This window comes from Xenopus laevis, chromosome 8L (assembly GCF_017654675.1).
Source record: "Xenopus laevis strain J_2021 chromosome 8L, Xenopus_laevis_v10.1, whole genome shotgun sequence".
Classification (NCBI taxonomy): domain Eukaryota; kingdom Metazoa; phylum Chordata; class Amphibia; order Anura; family Pipidae; genus Xenopus; species Xenopus laevis.
This window is the reverse complement of record NC_054385.1, coordinates 135,404,399-135,419,001: the sequence shown is the minus strand read 5'-3', so window position 1 is coordinate 135,419,001 and position 14,603 is coordinate 135,404,399. Positions and strand designations below refer to the sequence as shown.

General features: G+C 40.6%; 1 protein-coding gene across 2 annotated transcripts in view; it reads left to right on the top strand.

Annotated features, from left to right (window-relative positions):
• atp6v1al.L (ATPase, H+ transporting, lysosomal 70kDa, V1 subunit A like L homeolog) overlaps positions 1-14,603 on the top strand; it is a 38,280-nt gene that overhangs the window by 17,489 nt on the left and 6,188 nt on the right. Inside the window, 10 exon segments of one of the 2 annotated variants that reach the window (NM_001086635.1) lie at positions 2,958-2,998; positions 5,407-5,499; positions 6,154-6,282; positions 8,238-8,452; positions 9,173-9,310; positions 10,075-10,226; positions 11,503-11,665; positions 11,943-12,051; positions 12,993-13,115; positions 13,851-13,965. In NM_001086635.1, coding sequence (NP_001080104.1) covers positions 5,418-5,499; positions 6,154-6,282; positions 8,238-8,452; positions 9,173-9,310; positions 10,075-10,226; positions 11,503-11,665; positions 11,943-12,051; positions 12,993-13,115; positions 13,851-13,965 — 1,226 coding nt within the window. In that variant the 5' untranslated portion in view covers positions 2,958-2,998; positions 5,407-5,417. 2 annotated transcript variants of the gene reach the window in all.

Here is a 14,603-nt window from a genome sequence, read left to right as displayed (position 1 = left end):
GGCTACAATCCTTCTGCCCTTCCACCTGAGCTCTTCAAATCTGAGATTTCTGCAGCAGATGCCATGGTTTGTGATTTCAAAACCATCTGGTCCAAAGCTCATCAGTCTCTTTTGAAAGCCTCCTCTTCTCAGAAAACTGTGGCCGACAAACACCATTGTGCTAGTCCATCCTACCAGATTGGAGATTTTGTCTGGCTTTCCACGAAGAACATCAAACTTCGTTTGCCATCTCCCAAGTTTGGTCCTCGTTTTGTGGGTCCTTTCAAGATTAAGGAGGTAATCAATCCAATGTCTATTCGTTTGGAGCTACCTTCTTCCATGAACATTTCAAATTCTTTTCATGTTTCCTTGGTTAAATCTTTCATCAAGAACATTTTTTCAGTTGAGCAGCCTCCCCCTGCTCCCATTCTTCTCGACAACCATCATGAATTTGAGGTGCAAGAATTCCTAGACTCCAGGAAGTCGAGAGGCAAAATTCAGTATCTCGTCCATTGGAAAGTATTTGGACCTGAGGGTCTTGGGTTAATCCTTCTGTTACACATGCTCCTCGTCTAATCCAAATTTTTCATAGAAAATTTCCTGACAAGTTTTGGGAGCTCCCGGTGGTTGATCCTAAAGGGAGGGGGGTACTGTAAGACGCTCCGGGAGATTTCCTCCTGTCCTTACCTCCCAGCACGTCGCTGCTCATCTGAAGGGGTGCTGGCATTTGGCGCTGACGTCATCCAAGGATAATGGACGCCAGTATCAAGTCGCTGCCATCTGACGCCGAGCGACACAACACTTGACACTCAAACTTTGGTGCGAAATTCTCTTTAAAAAAGCCCAAACACCATTTTTAAAGTGCCCAAGCAAGGCTTCGGTTTATCTGTTCCTGCTCAAGCTTTTTTCCATATTTTTGACTTTCTGGTTTTGACCTTTTGCCTGATAATCCGACTGCAACTTCAGCCGCCTGCCTTGAACTTTTTGCCTGACCCTGACTATATTTTCTCTTGATCCCTGATGGTGCCTCGTTTTCTCTTTTGGCTACGCACTTCCTTATTGGCTTCTGCAGCAGAAAGCCTGGGGCCCCAAAAGGGCATCGGTGAACACCTGTGTATCCAAAGGTTCTGTTCACCTCACAAAGTTCTCATTAATGAGAAACACCTTAGCTCATAACAAGGTTACAGATATATAGAAACATTGGGTTGTCACCCTGCTATAGTTCCAGGGGTATCCAGGGTACAAATAAGCACTCACCCCAAATCTCCCCCTAACTGACCTTCAGACTGGGCCCCCTTAGCTCATAACAAGGTTACAGATATATAGAAACATTGGGGTAACAGTCACCCTGCTATAGTTTCAGGGGTACCCAGGGTACAAATAAACACTCACCCCAAATCTTCCCCTAACTGACCTTCAGACTGGGCCCCCTTAGCTCATAACAAGGTTACAGATATATAGAAACATTGGGGTAACAGTCACCCTGCTATAGTTTCAGGGGTACCCAGGGTACAAATAAGCACTCACCCCAAATCTCCCCCTAACTGACCTTCAGACTGGGTCCCCTTAGCTCATAACAAGGTTACAGATATATAGAAACATTGGGGTGTCACCCTGCTATAGTTCCAGGGGTACCCATGGTACAAATAAGCACTCACCCCAAATCTCCCCCTAACTGACCTTCACACTGGGCCCCCTTAGCTCATAACAAGGTTACAGATATATAGAAACATTGGGGTGTCACCCTGCTATAGTTCCAGGGGTACCCAGGGTACAAATAAACACTCACCCCAAATCTCCCCCTAACTGACCTTCAGACTGGGCCCCCTTAGCTCATAACAAGGTTACAGATATATAGAAACATTGGGGTGTCACCCTGCTATAGTTCCAGGGGTACCCAGGGCACAAATAAGCACTCACCCCAAATCTCCCCCTAACTGACCTTCAGACTGGGCTCCCTTAGCTCATAACAAGGTTACAGATATATAGAAATATTGGGGTGTCATCCTGCTATAGTTCCAGGGGTACCCAGGGTACAAATAAGCACTCACCCCAAATCTCCCCCTAACTGACCTTCAGACTGGGCCCCCTTAGCTCATAACAAGGTTACAGATATATAGAAACATTGGGGTGTCACCCTGCTATAGTTCCAGGGGTACCCAGGGTACAAATAAACACTCGCCCCAAATCTCCCCCTAACTGACCTTCAGACTGGGCCCTTAGCTCATAACAAGGTTACAGATATATAGAAACGTTGGGGTAACAGTCACCCTGCTATAGTTCCAGGGGTACCCAGGGTACAAATAAACACTCACCCCAAATCTCCCCCTAACTGACCTTCAGACTGGGCCCCCTTAGCTCATAACAAGGTTACAGATATATAGAAACATTGGGGTAACAGTCACCCTGCTATAGTTCCAGGGTACAAATAAGCACTCACCCCAAATCTCCCCCTAACTGGCTGTCAGGCTGCACATAAGAATTATAGACTATATGTATAACCATTGTATAATTGAGATGTTATTATTGGGCTGCACAAGGCCAGTGGGTAGAACAGAAGGTACAGGGAGTATTACTGATATATATTCTGCTCGTAAAATGATTGAAATGAATCTGTGCAGTTGGTCAGTTTTTATAAGCACTGCTCCCCCCAGTAAATGAGTAATAATGACTAATGAGAAGGGACAGACATACAGAGTATCAGAGTATTGGGATACAGAGAGACCTGGCTGGGAGAAGACAATAGAGAGTCCGTGTACAATATAAATAAAAGCAGCCGGATCTGGTACTGGAGGTGTTTACTGTACACAGTCCCTGTGTGATGGGGAATCGGGTGCCCTGCAAGTCACCTTGAGAACCTTCTACACAGACACTTTATGTAGGAACCGGTTTGGGCAAATATCCACCCCCAGACTCTGTCCCAATATAAAGCAGAACATAATGTAGTGACCCACAGAGGATTTGTATAGAGGGAGCTGAGAGTTTGGATCCAACACAAGGAACAGGGACAAGTCTCAAGGTCTGGATTGTGCGATTCCCTCATTCCCTGCCTCCTGCTCTGCACTTTCTATTGTATTTCTATATGTATTTCTATATGTATTTCTATAGGTATTTCTATATGTATTTCTATTTCTATTTCTATAGGTATTTCTATAAGTATTTCTATTTGTATTTCTAATTGTATTTCTATTTGTATTTCTATTTCTATAGGTATTTCTATTTGTATTTCTATTGTATTTCTATTTGTATTTCTATTTCTATTTCTATAGGTATTTCTATTTCTATAGGTATTTCTATTTGTATTTCTATTGTATTTCTATTTGTATTTCTATTTCTATAGGTATTTCTATTTCTATAGGTATTTCTATTTGTATTTCTATTGTATTTCTATTTGTATTTCTATTGTATTTCTATTTCTGTTTGTATTTCTATTTGTATTTCTATATGTATTTCTATATGTATTTCTATAGGTATTTCTATATGTATTTCTATTTCTATTTCTATAGGTATTTCTATAAGTATTTCTAATTGTATTTCTATTTGTATTTCTATTTCTATAGGTATTTCTATTTCTATAGGTATTTCTATTTGTATTTCTATTGTATTTCTATTTGTATTTCTATTGTATTTCTATTTCTGTTTGTATTTCTATTTGTATTTCTATATGTATTTATTTAGCACCACAAGTGCACCCAGTGCTGTACACTCCATACACACAGACAGGGGATGAGCCATTAGAAATTAGACAGTAGACATAAATACTTGTTGGGAGTTTCTATAAACAGTTGATATGAAACCACAGCTCCAAAAGGCTTACAATCTAATTGGAAAGACAAGTGAGAGAGGACCAAAGCAGATGGAGTATTTTTCTTGTATTTTGTTCTTCTGCTCCTTTCGGCCCCTTATGGAATTTTTCCATTTGTCTCGCTTGGTGTAATATTCTTGGCTCAAGGTTGAATGTTGTAGTTTGTTCTCCCAAGTGAAATGTTCTCATGTACTAACCCTTGGGCACTATTTGTAGTTTTCACATTCATGGCGGCTACAGCAAAATCTTATATCAAAGGGGTTGTTCACCTTCCAAACATTCAATTACTTTCCACTATTTATTTTTTACTGTTTTTCTAAAGTGTAAAGTTGAATGTTGGAGTCTCTGGTGTTTGAGTGACAGCTCAGTAATTCAGGTGCTGACTCTTGTTACAACTTTACAACATTGAGTTGATCCATTTCTCATCTCTGGAGTATCAGTAACTATTGTATCAAGTCTAACAGCTGCCTGTAATGAAACCCAGAGATTCTGCTCAGCAGGGACAGACATAACAAATGGATCAACTAAATGTATCCATTAAGTTTACAGGGTCGGCGACCCTCCCAGAGTTGCTTTAGAAGGTGAAAAATGACACTTTACACTTCAATGTTAGAAAAACGGTGACACATAGAAAATAGGAAGTTATTGGAAAAAGTCTTTATTTCTGGTGATCTGTCTGAAAACAACTAGTTGTTTGAAGGCGAACAACCCTTTAAGTTTTTTATTCCAGAGTTATACACTGAATTCTAACCCTACATATACTGTATGTACAAAGGCTAAATCAGTTCAGATCAGTCTCTGTTTGTACCACAAACAACTCACTTTTGGGGGAAACAAGAGTCAGTGTTTACAGTAAATATTAAAACCCAAAGAGAACAGATGCAATGCAGGAGTCCAGCACTAGAGGTCAGTACAAGACTATGATTGGGGACAGATACACCTTGTGTTATTGCCAGTGTACACTCCTGTGTTATCTTTGCACACAACAACCCTCCGCTCCCTAATTCTAACTGCTCTGCACACAGTTTCTTACAGAGAGACAAAAGAGCATTTCAGTAGACAGAGGCAAAGACCAGCGAGAGGGAACACTGTCTAATGATTGAGTAGATTCTTATATGACAGACACATTTGTGCTATTTTTGTTTAGTATCCAGTCCTGGGGAACTAAAAAGCAGCACCATTTTCATGGCCCCCCAGCAAAACACACATTTGTGGGGCCCGGTCCATTTAACAGACCCTGTGTGTGACTGTAGGTCCAGTCCAGGCCCCCCATTTGGCAGGTTAGACCACTTGGTGTTGCCCATTTCTCCCCCTCACACTTCTCTCCTTTGTTCTCATGATAATCTCAGAAATGTCCAGAAGAAACCAGTGTCTGAGTGTGACCCACATTATGGGGCAAGTGGGGCCTGGGCCAGTGTAACCTCCACCCAACGTTCATCCTCAATCACCAACAAATACAATCGTTCCCTTTGTGGGTAACTAGAGAGAGAAGGGTAATGTGCTCCTCTAACCCAAAAAAAAAATCGTTTTTTTCATAATCAATGAACCCCCGGGAAAGACAATTACATTGTCACATAAATCATGATTGTACCCCAACGACTAACCTTGTGTATTACCTGCAGGGGGTGCAAAGATGGATTTCTCCAAACTGCCCAAACTCATAGATGAGGAGAAGGAGAGCATGCTGGGATTTGTTCATGGAGTGTCTGGTCCAGGTAATAAAAGTCCATTATGGGCTAATTAGGGTCAGTGTAAATTCATTGTAAAGTTAATCGAGGAGGAAGGAAATAACAAATGGCAAAGCGAATGGGACAAATTCACCCATCACTACTCGTTATAGAGAGTAGAAATCCACCAGGTTCCAAAGTAATAATGAAGAACCCCCCTATGTTCTCCAGAATGCTTTGGACCACCTAGAGATTTCTGGATATGGGGTTTTTCCATAATATAGACCTCCATACCTTAAATGTAATTACCTACTTACCGAAACTCATTAAACATTAAAAAAACCGATGAGGGTTATTTTGGCTCCAATAAGGATTAATAATATCTTAGTTGGAATCAAGTACAAGATACTGTTATTATGGGATCATTTAAAAAAAATTGAAATATTTGATTAAAATGGAGTCTATGGGAGATGGCCCTTCCGTAATTCAGTTTATGGATAATGGGTTTAGGGATAAGAGATCCCATACCTGGACTTGGTCTGTAGGAAATCCAGGTGCAGTATTGGGGTGCTCAGTATTTCCAGTGTTTATTCCAACTGTAGAAAGTCTTGGGTAGTGTTAGATTTCAAGCTCTATAAAGACACAGTATATATAAATGAAGGTGAGTGGGACTAGTGACTGATTCTCTGGCTTCCCCACCAGTGGTCATAGCCTCGCAGATGGCCGGAGCTGCCATGTATGAGTTGGTACGTGTGGGCCACGCAGAACTTGTGGGAGAGATTATCCGATTGGAGGGAGATCTGGCCACCATTCAGGTCTATGAGGAAACCTGTATCCTTTTGTGGAGTGTATAGAGCTGGGGCTCAGCCAATCAAATCCTTTCTTACATATTCAGCCTACAGCTGGGGCAGGTCTTCCTAAAGAGGGCGGGAGCCCATGTTGGTAAAATGTGCTAAATGACTTTGTGCCACATGTGTAATAGATCTTGCCAGACTAATTTAATTTCTTTTTATGAGAAGGTGAGCAGTGACCTGTACTTACTGACCCCTCCCTACTGTCACATAAATGATATATCCCCATATCTATACTAACTATAGAGTTTAGTATCACAATAGCCTTTGTATTATGTCTGTCCAAGAAATCATCCAAGTCCCTCTTATAGTCATTAACTGAATCATCACCCGGCAGTGCATTCCCCAACCTCACTGTCCTCACTGTGATGAACCCCCTACTCTGTTCCTTTAAATGAAACTTCTTTTCCTCTAGTCTGAAGGGGAGGCCTCTGGTACGTGATTCTCTTTATGGGTAAAAAGGTCCCCTGCTATTTGTCTATAATGTCCTCTAATGTACTTGTAAAGTCTAATCATGTCCCCTCACAAGCGCCTTTTTTCCCCCAGAGAAAACAACCCCAACCTTGTCAGTCTCCCCTCATAATTTAACTCTTCCCTCCCTCTAACCAGTTTAGTTGCACTTAGTCTCTGCACTCTCTCCAGCTCATTTATATCCCTCTTAAGGACTGGAGTCCAAAACTGCCCCCATACTCCAGATGAGGCCTCACCAGGGACCTAAAAAGAGACACAATTATGTTTCATCCCTTGAGTTAATGCCCTTTTTTATACAAGAACTTTATTTGCTTTAGTAGCCACAGAATGACACTGCCCAGAATTAGACAACGTGTTATCTACAAAGACCCCAAGATCCTTCTCATTTAAGGGAACTCCCAACACACTGCCATTTAGTGTATAACTTGCATTTATATTATTTTTGCCAAAGTGCATAACCTGCATTTATCAACATTGAACCTCATTTTCCAGTTTGCTGCCCAGTTTTCCAGTTTAGACAAATCACTGTGCAAAGTGGCAGCATCCTGCATGGAACCTATAGTTCTGCACAATTTAGTATCATCTGCACAAATAGAAACAGTACTTTCAATGGCCACCTCCAGGTCATTAATAAACAAGTTGAAAAGCAAGGGACCTAGTACAGAGCCCTGCGGTACTCCACTAACAACACTGGTCCAATTAGAAAATGTTCCATTTACCACCACTCTTTGTAGTGTATCTTTTAGCCAGTTCTCTATCCAGGTACAAATACTATGTTCCAGGCCAACATTCCTTCATTTAACCAGTAACTTTCTGTGTGACACTGTATCAAATGCTTTAGCAAAGTCTAAGTAAATCACATCCACTGCCATCCCAGAATCGAGGTCCCTGCTCACCTTCTCATAAAAAGAAATTAAGTTAGTCTGGCAAGATCTATTACACATAAAACCACGTGGCACACACTCATAGTATTATTATTTGCTTTGTTCTCATCAACTAACTGACCCACCTCTTATAATAAGGGTCCCACTCTTTTCTGCTTTATTTTTTTACTATTTACATATATAAAATATCATTTGGGATTCATTTTACCCTTTTTTTCCATTCAAGCCTGTCTTATAACTTATTTGCCTCCTTGTACCTGATAAAAGTCCAAGTTGGAGCAGATAACTTTAGCTTTAAAAGCCGCCTCAACACCAACCACAAAGGTTTTGATTTGCAATGACATTCGTTGCTTTACAAGGTGAGTACACTGACATGTGTATTTATTAAGATACTTAATAGAGAGAGATACTGTAGAAGAAACAAGGTGTTAGTGGTGTAAAACTGCTAATATCTAAAAACAACTTGTAATTCTAAAAATACCAAGAGCTTTCTAAGCAATTTTACATACATTTTGGGGTATTAAGAACCCTCTTAAAACAGAACAATTGTGGAAAGATTTCCTGAACTTTGCGAATTCAGCGGGAGTGTCTGTAGGTGACCCGGTGCTGAGGACAGGGAAGCCTCTCTCTGTTGAACTTGGTCCTGGGATAATGGGGAACATCTTTGATGGGATTCAGCGCCCCCTGAAAGACATCGCAGACTTGACAAAAAGCATTTACATTCCAAGGGGCATTAATGTCACTGCATTGTCACGGGACTTAAAGTGGGAGTTTCTTCCAGACAAAAACATTCGGGTGAGTAAGCTTTTGGGGTAAGGAAAGTGCGAACCTTGAGTGAGGAGGAATAATGGTTATGTGAAGGTTACAGAAGGTCAAGCGAGGTCATAAAATTAAATATATTTTTTTAGTGTGCTTCCTCAACCCAACATTATTGTCCATGCTGTGCCAGTAGTGCATTGTAAATGGCTAAATCATGCTGGAATCAGCCAATAAGAGCAGGTCAAATCTGTCATTGACTCACAGCATGACTGTGTCGGTTACAGTTAGAAAAAACAACAGGTTCTGACAAATAAATTGTTACATATAAATAACTGTTGGGATTTGGGTTCGACTGAATCCCAATGTCTGGCTGAATTGATTCCTAACCTTAAAATCATGTAACATTTGGTCAAGCAATTACCTAAATTGTTGACTCCCCCCAAATCATGGTCATTTACTCCTAATGCAAATTAGGGTTCAGATAAAGTTCTGAATTGAGCTAAATTCTTTGTGGAAGATTAGGGTTAGGATTAGGGTCCCCATAAGAATGCCTCAGTATGCGCCAATCATTTGTTTTCACCAAGTTCAATGGCTAAATCGTGGACACAGGAACCCACCAGGACTCAGTGGAGCTGTACCCCAGACCCATGAGGGGGGCTGCACTCATATAACCCACCCTACTCTCCCCAAATGATACTGAGAGAAGCATGAGACTAGTATGGCTACTGCTCCCACATCTAACTGTGTCTTCTTCAGGCTGGAAGCCATGTAACTGGTGGTGACATCTATGGAACTGTGATGGAAAATTCTCTCATCAAACATAAAATCATGTTGCCCCCTCGCAGCTGTGGGACAGTCACGTACATCGCCCCTCCAGGGAACTACGACATCTCGGTAGGTTACAAATCATGACACTTATTGCTCTATGTGCTGCGTAATAACAACTCAGGGAAGGGTGACTGGCAGGTCCAACTTAGGCAACATGGAGCAACTTTAGGTGAGTAACTCCTCATCCTAATCACAGAGTTGCTTCAGTTCTCTCTCTCTGGTTACTACTGTCCAGTCATTTCTCCTGGGCTGATTTTAGCCCTGTCCCCTGTAATGTAGGTACATCTGAGGCCCAAAGCTCTGGCCCACCATACTCTCCTATTCTAAAGTCACTGCATGGTTCTCCCATAATCCTTTGTAGTACCCACTAGATAATAGTACAGGGGGAAAACCATAGATGTTGTAGCCTGGCAGAAGCTGCAAAAACCTAAATCAGAGGGAGGTAAGTGATGGGTACACTGTGGCCACCCTACACAATGTCCTGCTTATATCAGGGTGGGCAGAGAAATGGTGGAGCGGAATGTCCCGCTTGAATAATTTAAATGGGGGACTGACCTGTTTGAGAAGTTCCAAAGCAGCAGTAACAACTCATATACAGAACATCTTTATGTAATAATCCTATTATTATTTATTATTAACATGTATTTATAAAATGCCCACATATTCCTATTTGTTGTACAATAAATGGGCTTATACATTAATCTTACAGGAGAACGTCCTGCCCAAAATACATAAAATCCTAGAAATAATAATGTTTTGTATAGTACTCTGATAGTACTCACACTGCTTGTCCCTCTTCTGTAATAAACCTATGGAACATTCTCCTTTAGGATGTAGTGATGGAATTAGATTTTGAGGGAGTAAAGGAAAAACTCACCATGGTCCAAGTTTGGCCAGTTCGTCAGATTCGACCTTCAGCGGAGAAGCTTCCAGCCAACTACCCACTTTTAACTGGCCAGAGAGTATTGGATGCCCTTTTCCCGTAAGCTTCTAAATCTCCTTTATATTATTGTGTCATGTGCATTTAAAGGGGTCCATCATTGCATATTACCTCTTTTCTTTCTTTCTTTCTTTCTTTTTCTTTCTTTCTTTCTTTCTTTCTTTCTTTCTTTCTTTCTTTCTTTCTTTCTTTATTTCTTTCTTATGTTATTTATAGTTTTCCAGTTTGTCTGTCACATATATTGTTTGTAAAGGTAATTGATCCTGCTGTCCACATGTGGCTACTGACCTAGGAAAGGTGGAGTAACTCTCCTCTCCAGTAGATATAAGAAGCTGAGAAGGTCTCCTGGCTGTGTACATGTAGCTACTGACCTAGGGGTAGTGGGGTAACTGTCCTCTCTTGGAGATAAAAAAAAAGGGAGAAAGCCTCCTGGCTGTGTACATGTGGCTACTGACCTAGGGTAACTCTGTATTTTCCAGTAGATATAAAAAGCTGAGAAGGTCTCCTGACTGTGTAGATGTGGCTTCTGGCCTAGGGATATTGGGGTAACTCTGTCTTTTCCAGTAGATATAAAAAACTGAGATGGTCTCCTGGCCATGTACATGTAGCTACTGACCTAGGGATAGTGAGTTTATCCTCTCCAGTAGATAAAAAAAACTGAGAAAGCCTCCTGGCTGTGTACATGTAGATACTGACCTAGGATAACTGTATTTTCCAGTAGATATAAAAAGCTGAGAAGGTCTCCTAACTGTGTACATGTGGCTACCAACCTAGGGATATTGGGGTAACTCTGTCTTTTCCAGTAGATATAAAAAGCTGAGAAGGTCTCATGACTGTGTACATGTGGCTACTAACCTAGGGAAAGTAGGGTAATTTTGTACTCTCAAGTAGATAAAAAAAAACTGAGAAGGTCTCCTGACTGTGTAGATGTGGCTTCTGGCCTAGGGATATTGGGGTAACTCGTTCTTTTGCAGTAGATATAAAAAGCTGAGTAGTTCTCCTGATGGTGTACACTTGGCTACTGAGCTAGGGAAAGTAGGGTAATTTTGTCCTCTCAAGTAGATAAAAAAACTGAGAAGGTCTCCTGACCGTGTACATGTGGCTACTGACCTAGAGATATTGGGGTAACTCTGTCTTTTCCAGTGGATATAAAAATCTGAGAAGGTCTCCTGACTGTGTACATGTGGCTACTGAACTAGGGAAAGTTGGGTAACTCTGTCCTCTCCAGCAAATTCATAATGTTATACACTCAAGCTGTTATATTGGAGTGTCTTTTTAGTACCAATATTCCAATATAATTTTCTGTTCACTGCAACAGGTGTGTCCAAGGAGGCACCACAGCTATTCCTGGGGCCTTTGGCTGTGGGAAGACCGTTATCTCTCAGGCTTTATCCAAATTCTCCAACAGTGATATCATTGTATATGTTGGCTGTGGGGAGCGAGGAAATGAAATGTCTGAGGTTTTGAGAGACTTCCCAGAGGTAAGAACTTTATGCTACATATTAAATGTTTTTGTTATTTAAATGAGATGTTATCCTATTTGGACACTGCATATCTTGCTTGTCATTGTAGTCAATAGAATATAAAAAAGAACATTATGCTCCATAATCTTCTCGATTTCTGCTAATATTGGAATCAATAGAATTCTGTCAGATATATCTAATCACTGGTACTTGTGATAGTATTGGAATGCTTTGGGTTACATGTTGGCATCAGATTGATAATCACTACTACTTGGGGTATTATTGGAATTTCTAGCTTACCATGGAAGTTGGTGGGAAGACTGAGACCATTATGAAGAGAACCACATTGGTTGCCAATACATCTAACATGCCTGTTGCTGCAAGAGAAGCCTCAATATATACAGGTGAGATGGATCACTTAGTGCCAATAACTATGCAGACAGGATCTCACATAAGACCATGTTCTAATGTTATGTCATTCTAATTTTTATAAATCCATGTTTTCTATAATTCACCATGTTTCCCTTAAGTTCATGAAAGCTCCCTACCTAATCCTACCCACCTTACCCACATTGACTTTCCCTACATCACAGGCCAAGGGCATTTCCTTTATTCAATTAATATTTCAGCTTTTTGGTGCAATGAATGTGTTGTATGAGTGTTTTATAAAGACTCTCCTCGAGGCTTTAGAAGTTCTCACCTACACAAAGTATATTCATGGAGGCTCTTTCCCTTCTCATGGTCTAAACCTTTTACCATCATCTGCTGAAAGGAATGGGCTAAGAAGGAGATCCCCATCCTAAACCTCCTTCATCAGTTTTATTAGGAGATGATTCATGTTCTTTAAAGGGGTTCTTCACATTCCAACAGTTTTCAGTTCAGTTGGTTTCAGACAGTTCCCCAGAAATAAAGACTTTTTCCAATGACTTTCTATTTTCTACGTTTGACCGTTTTTCTAATATTGAAAATGAAGTGTAAAGTTTAATTTTTCACCATCTAAACCAGCCCTGGGAGGGGGGTCGCCGACCCTGTACTTAGTTGATAAATTTTATTGAGCAGAATCCCCCTAAATGTTGCAAAATTGTAACAGCTCAGAACCTGTACCTGAATGACTGAGCTGCCAGACTCAAACACCAGAGACACCAACATTCAACTTTCATTTTGGAAAAATGGTAAAAATTTTAAAATGGAAAAAAAAGTCTTTATTTCTGGAGAACAATCTGAAAACAATTCAACAAAAAAGGTGTTTGAAGGGTTTACAAGCCCTTGAATAAAGAGAGAGCAGTGCCCTGTCATACCTGCTTCATATATATATATTTTCTTTTATCTTTCCATTTACTTTAAGGGATCACTCTGTCTGAATATTTCCGAGATATGGGATACAACGTCAGTATGATGGCCGATTCCACCTCTAGATGGGCCGAAGCCTTAAGAGAAATTTCTGGACGCCTGGCTGAAATGCCTGCTGGTAGGTCCCTTGATTACCATAGAAAGGCAGAAATACATAAGCGATAAAGCACCCCCTACTGTAAATGATAAGGATATTAGAAGTCACTGAGGGGTTGTTCTGTGACCATATAAAGGCACAAGGCTGCAGGCTGAGTTATACAGGGAACTCTGAGTATCACTCATATAAGGGATAATGTACCCCCTACTGTAAATGATAAGGATATTAGAAGTCACTGAGGGGTTGTTCTGTGACCATATAAAGACACAAGGCTGCAGGCTGAGTTATACAGGGAACTCTGAGTATCACTCATGTATTATAAGGGATAATGTACCCCCTACTGTAAATGATAAGGATATTAGAAGTCACTGAGGGGTCTGTGACCATATAAAGCCACAAGGCTGCAGGCTGAGTTATACAGGGAACTCTGAGTATCACTCATGTATTATAAGGGATAATGTACCCCCTACTGTAAATGATAAGGATATTAGAAGTCACTGAGGGGTTGTTCTGTGACCATATAAAGACACAAGGCTGCAGGCTGAGTTATACAGGGAACTCTGAGTATCACTCATGTATTATAAGGGATAATGTACCCCCTACTGTAAATGATAAGGATATTAGAAGTCACTGAGGGGTTGTTCTGTGACCATATAAAGACACAAGGCTGCAGGCTGAGTTATACAGGGAACTCTGAGTATCACTCATGTATTATAATTGTAGTTGTATATTAAAAGTATGTCAATTCTATTTCAGACAGTGGATACCCTGCGTATCTTGGTGCCAGATTGGCCTCCTTTTATGAACGAGCCGGCCGTGTCAGATGCCTTGGAAGTCCTCATAGAGAAGGCAGTGTCAGCATTGTTGGAGCGTGAGTTTAAATCCTGCATTATAGGGTTTCTGTCATGACTTTTATGGTGCAGTTTTGCACTAATTCATTCTACCATTAAAATGTTATTCTTGAACCAATAAATGTATTATTTCAGTTAGTAACATTGGTGAGGCATCTCAGGTCATTGTGCCTATCCCAATGCTTTCAAATCAGCACTGGAAAATGTAAATGCTTTCAGATAAACTATTGTTTCTCCTACTAAAAATGATTTAGCAGTTTCCTGCTTGGGTGCTATTCTCATAGATACCACTAGGTGGGGCATGGAAGCATTTTTAGTAATGTATGGATGTATACAGTATTTATATGGACTGGCATTCCAGCCTCTGTTTCAGCTGTTAATGAAGGGGTGGATAAATATATTTGGGTACATCAGCATACAGATAATAATTAAAGCCATATGAGCGGATAAGGGAATGATCAGTTAGAATGGTTTAGTAATGGAAATCATTTCTGAGTTCATTCTGACCTAAATATTGTTGAAAGCTTCTCCGGCCTTTAGGTAACCTGAGTTTATCAGAGCACAAGTCACATGACTGAGGGCACATAGGAAATCAAAAACATGTCTAGCCCCATGTAAGAGTTCAACATTATATATAACAAAAATGGTTTGCTCAGAT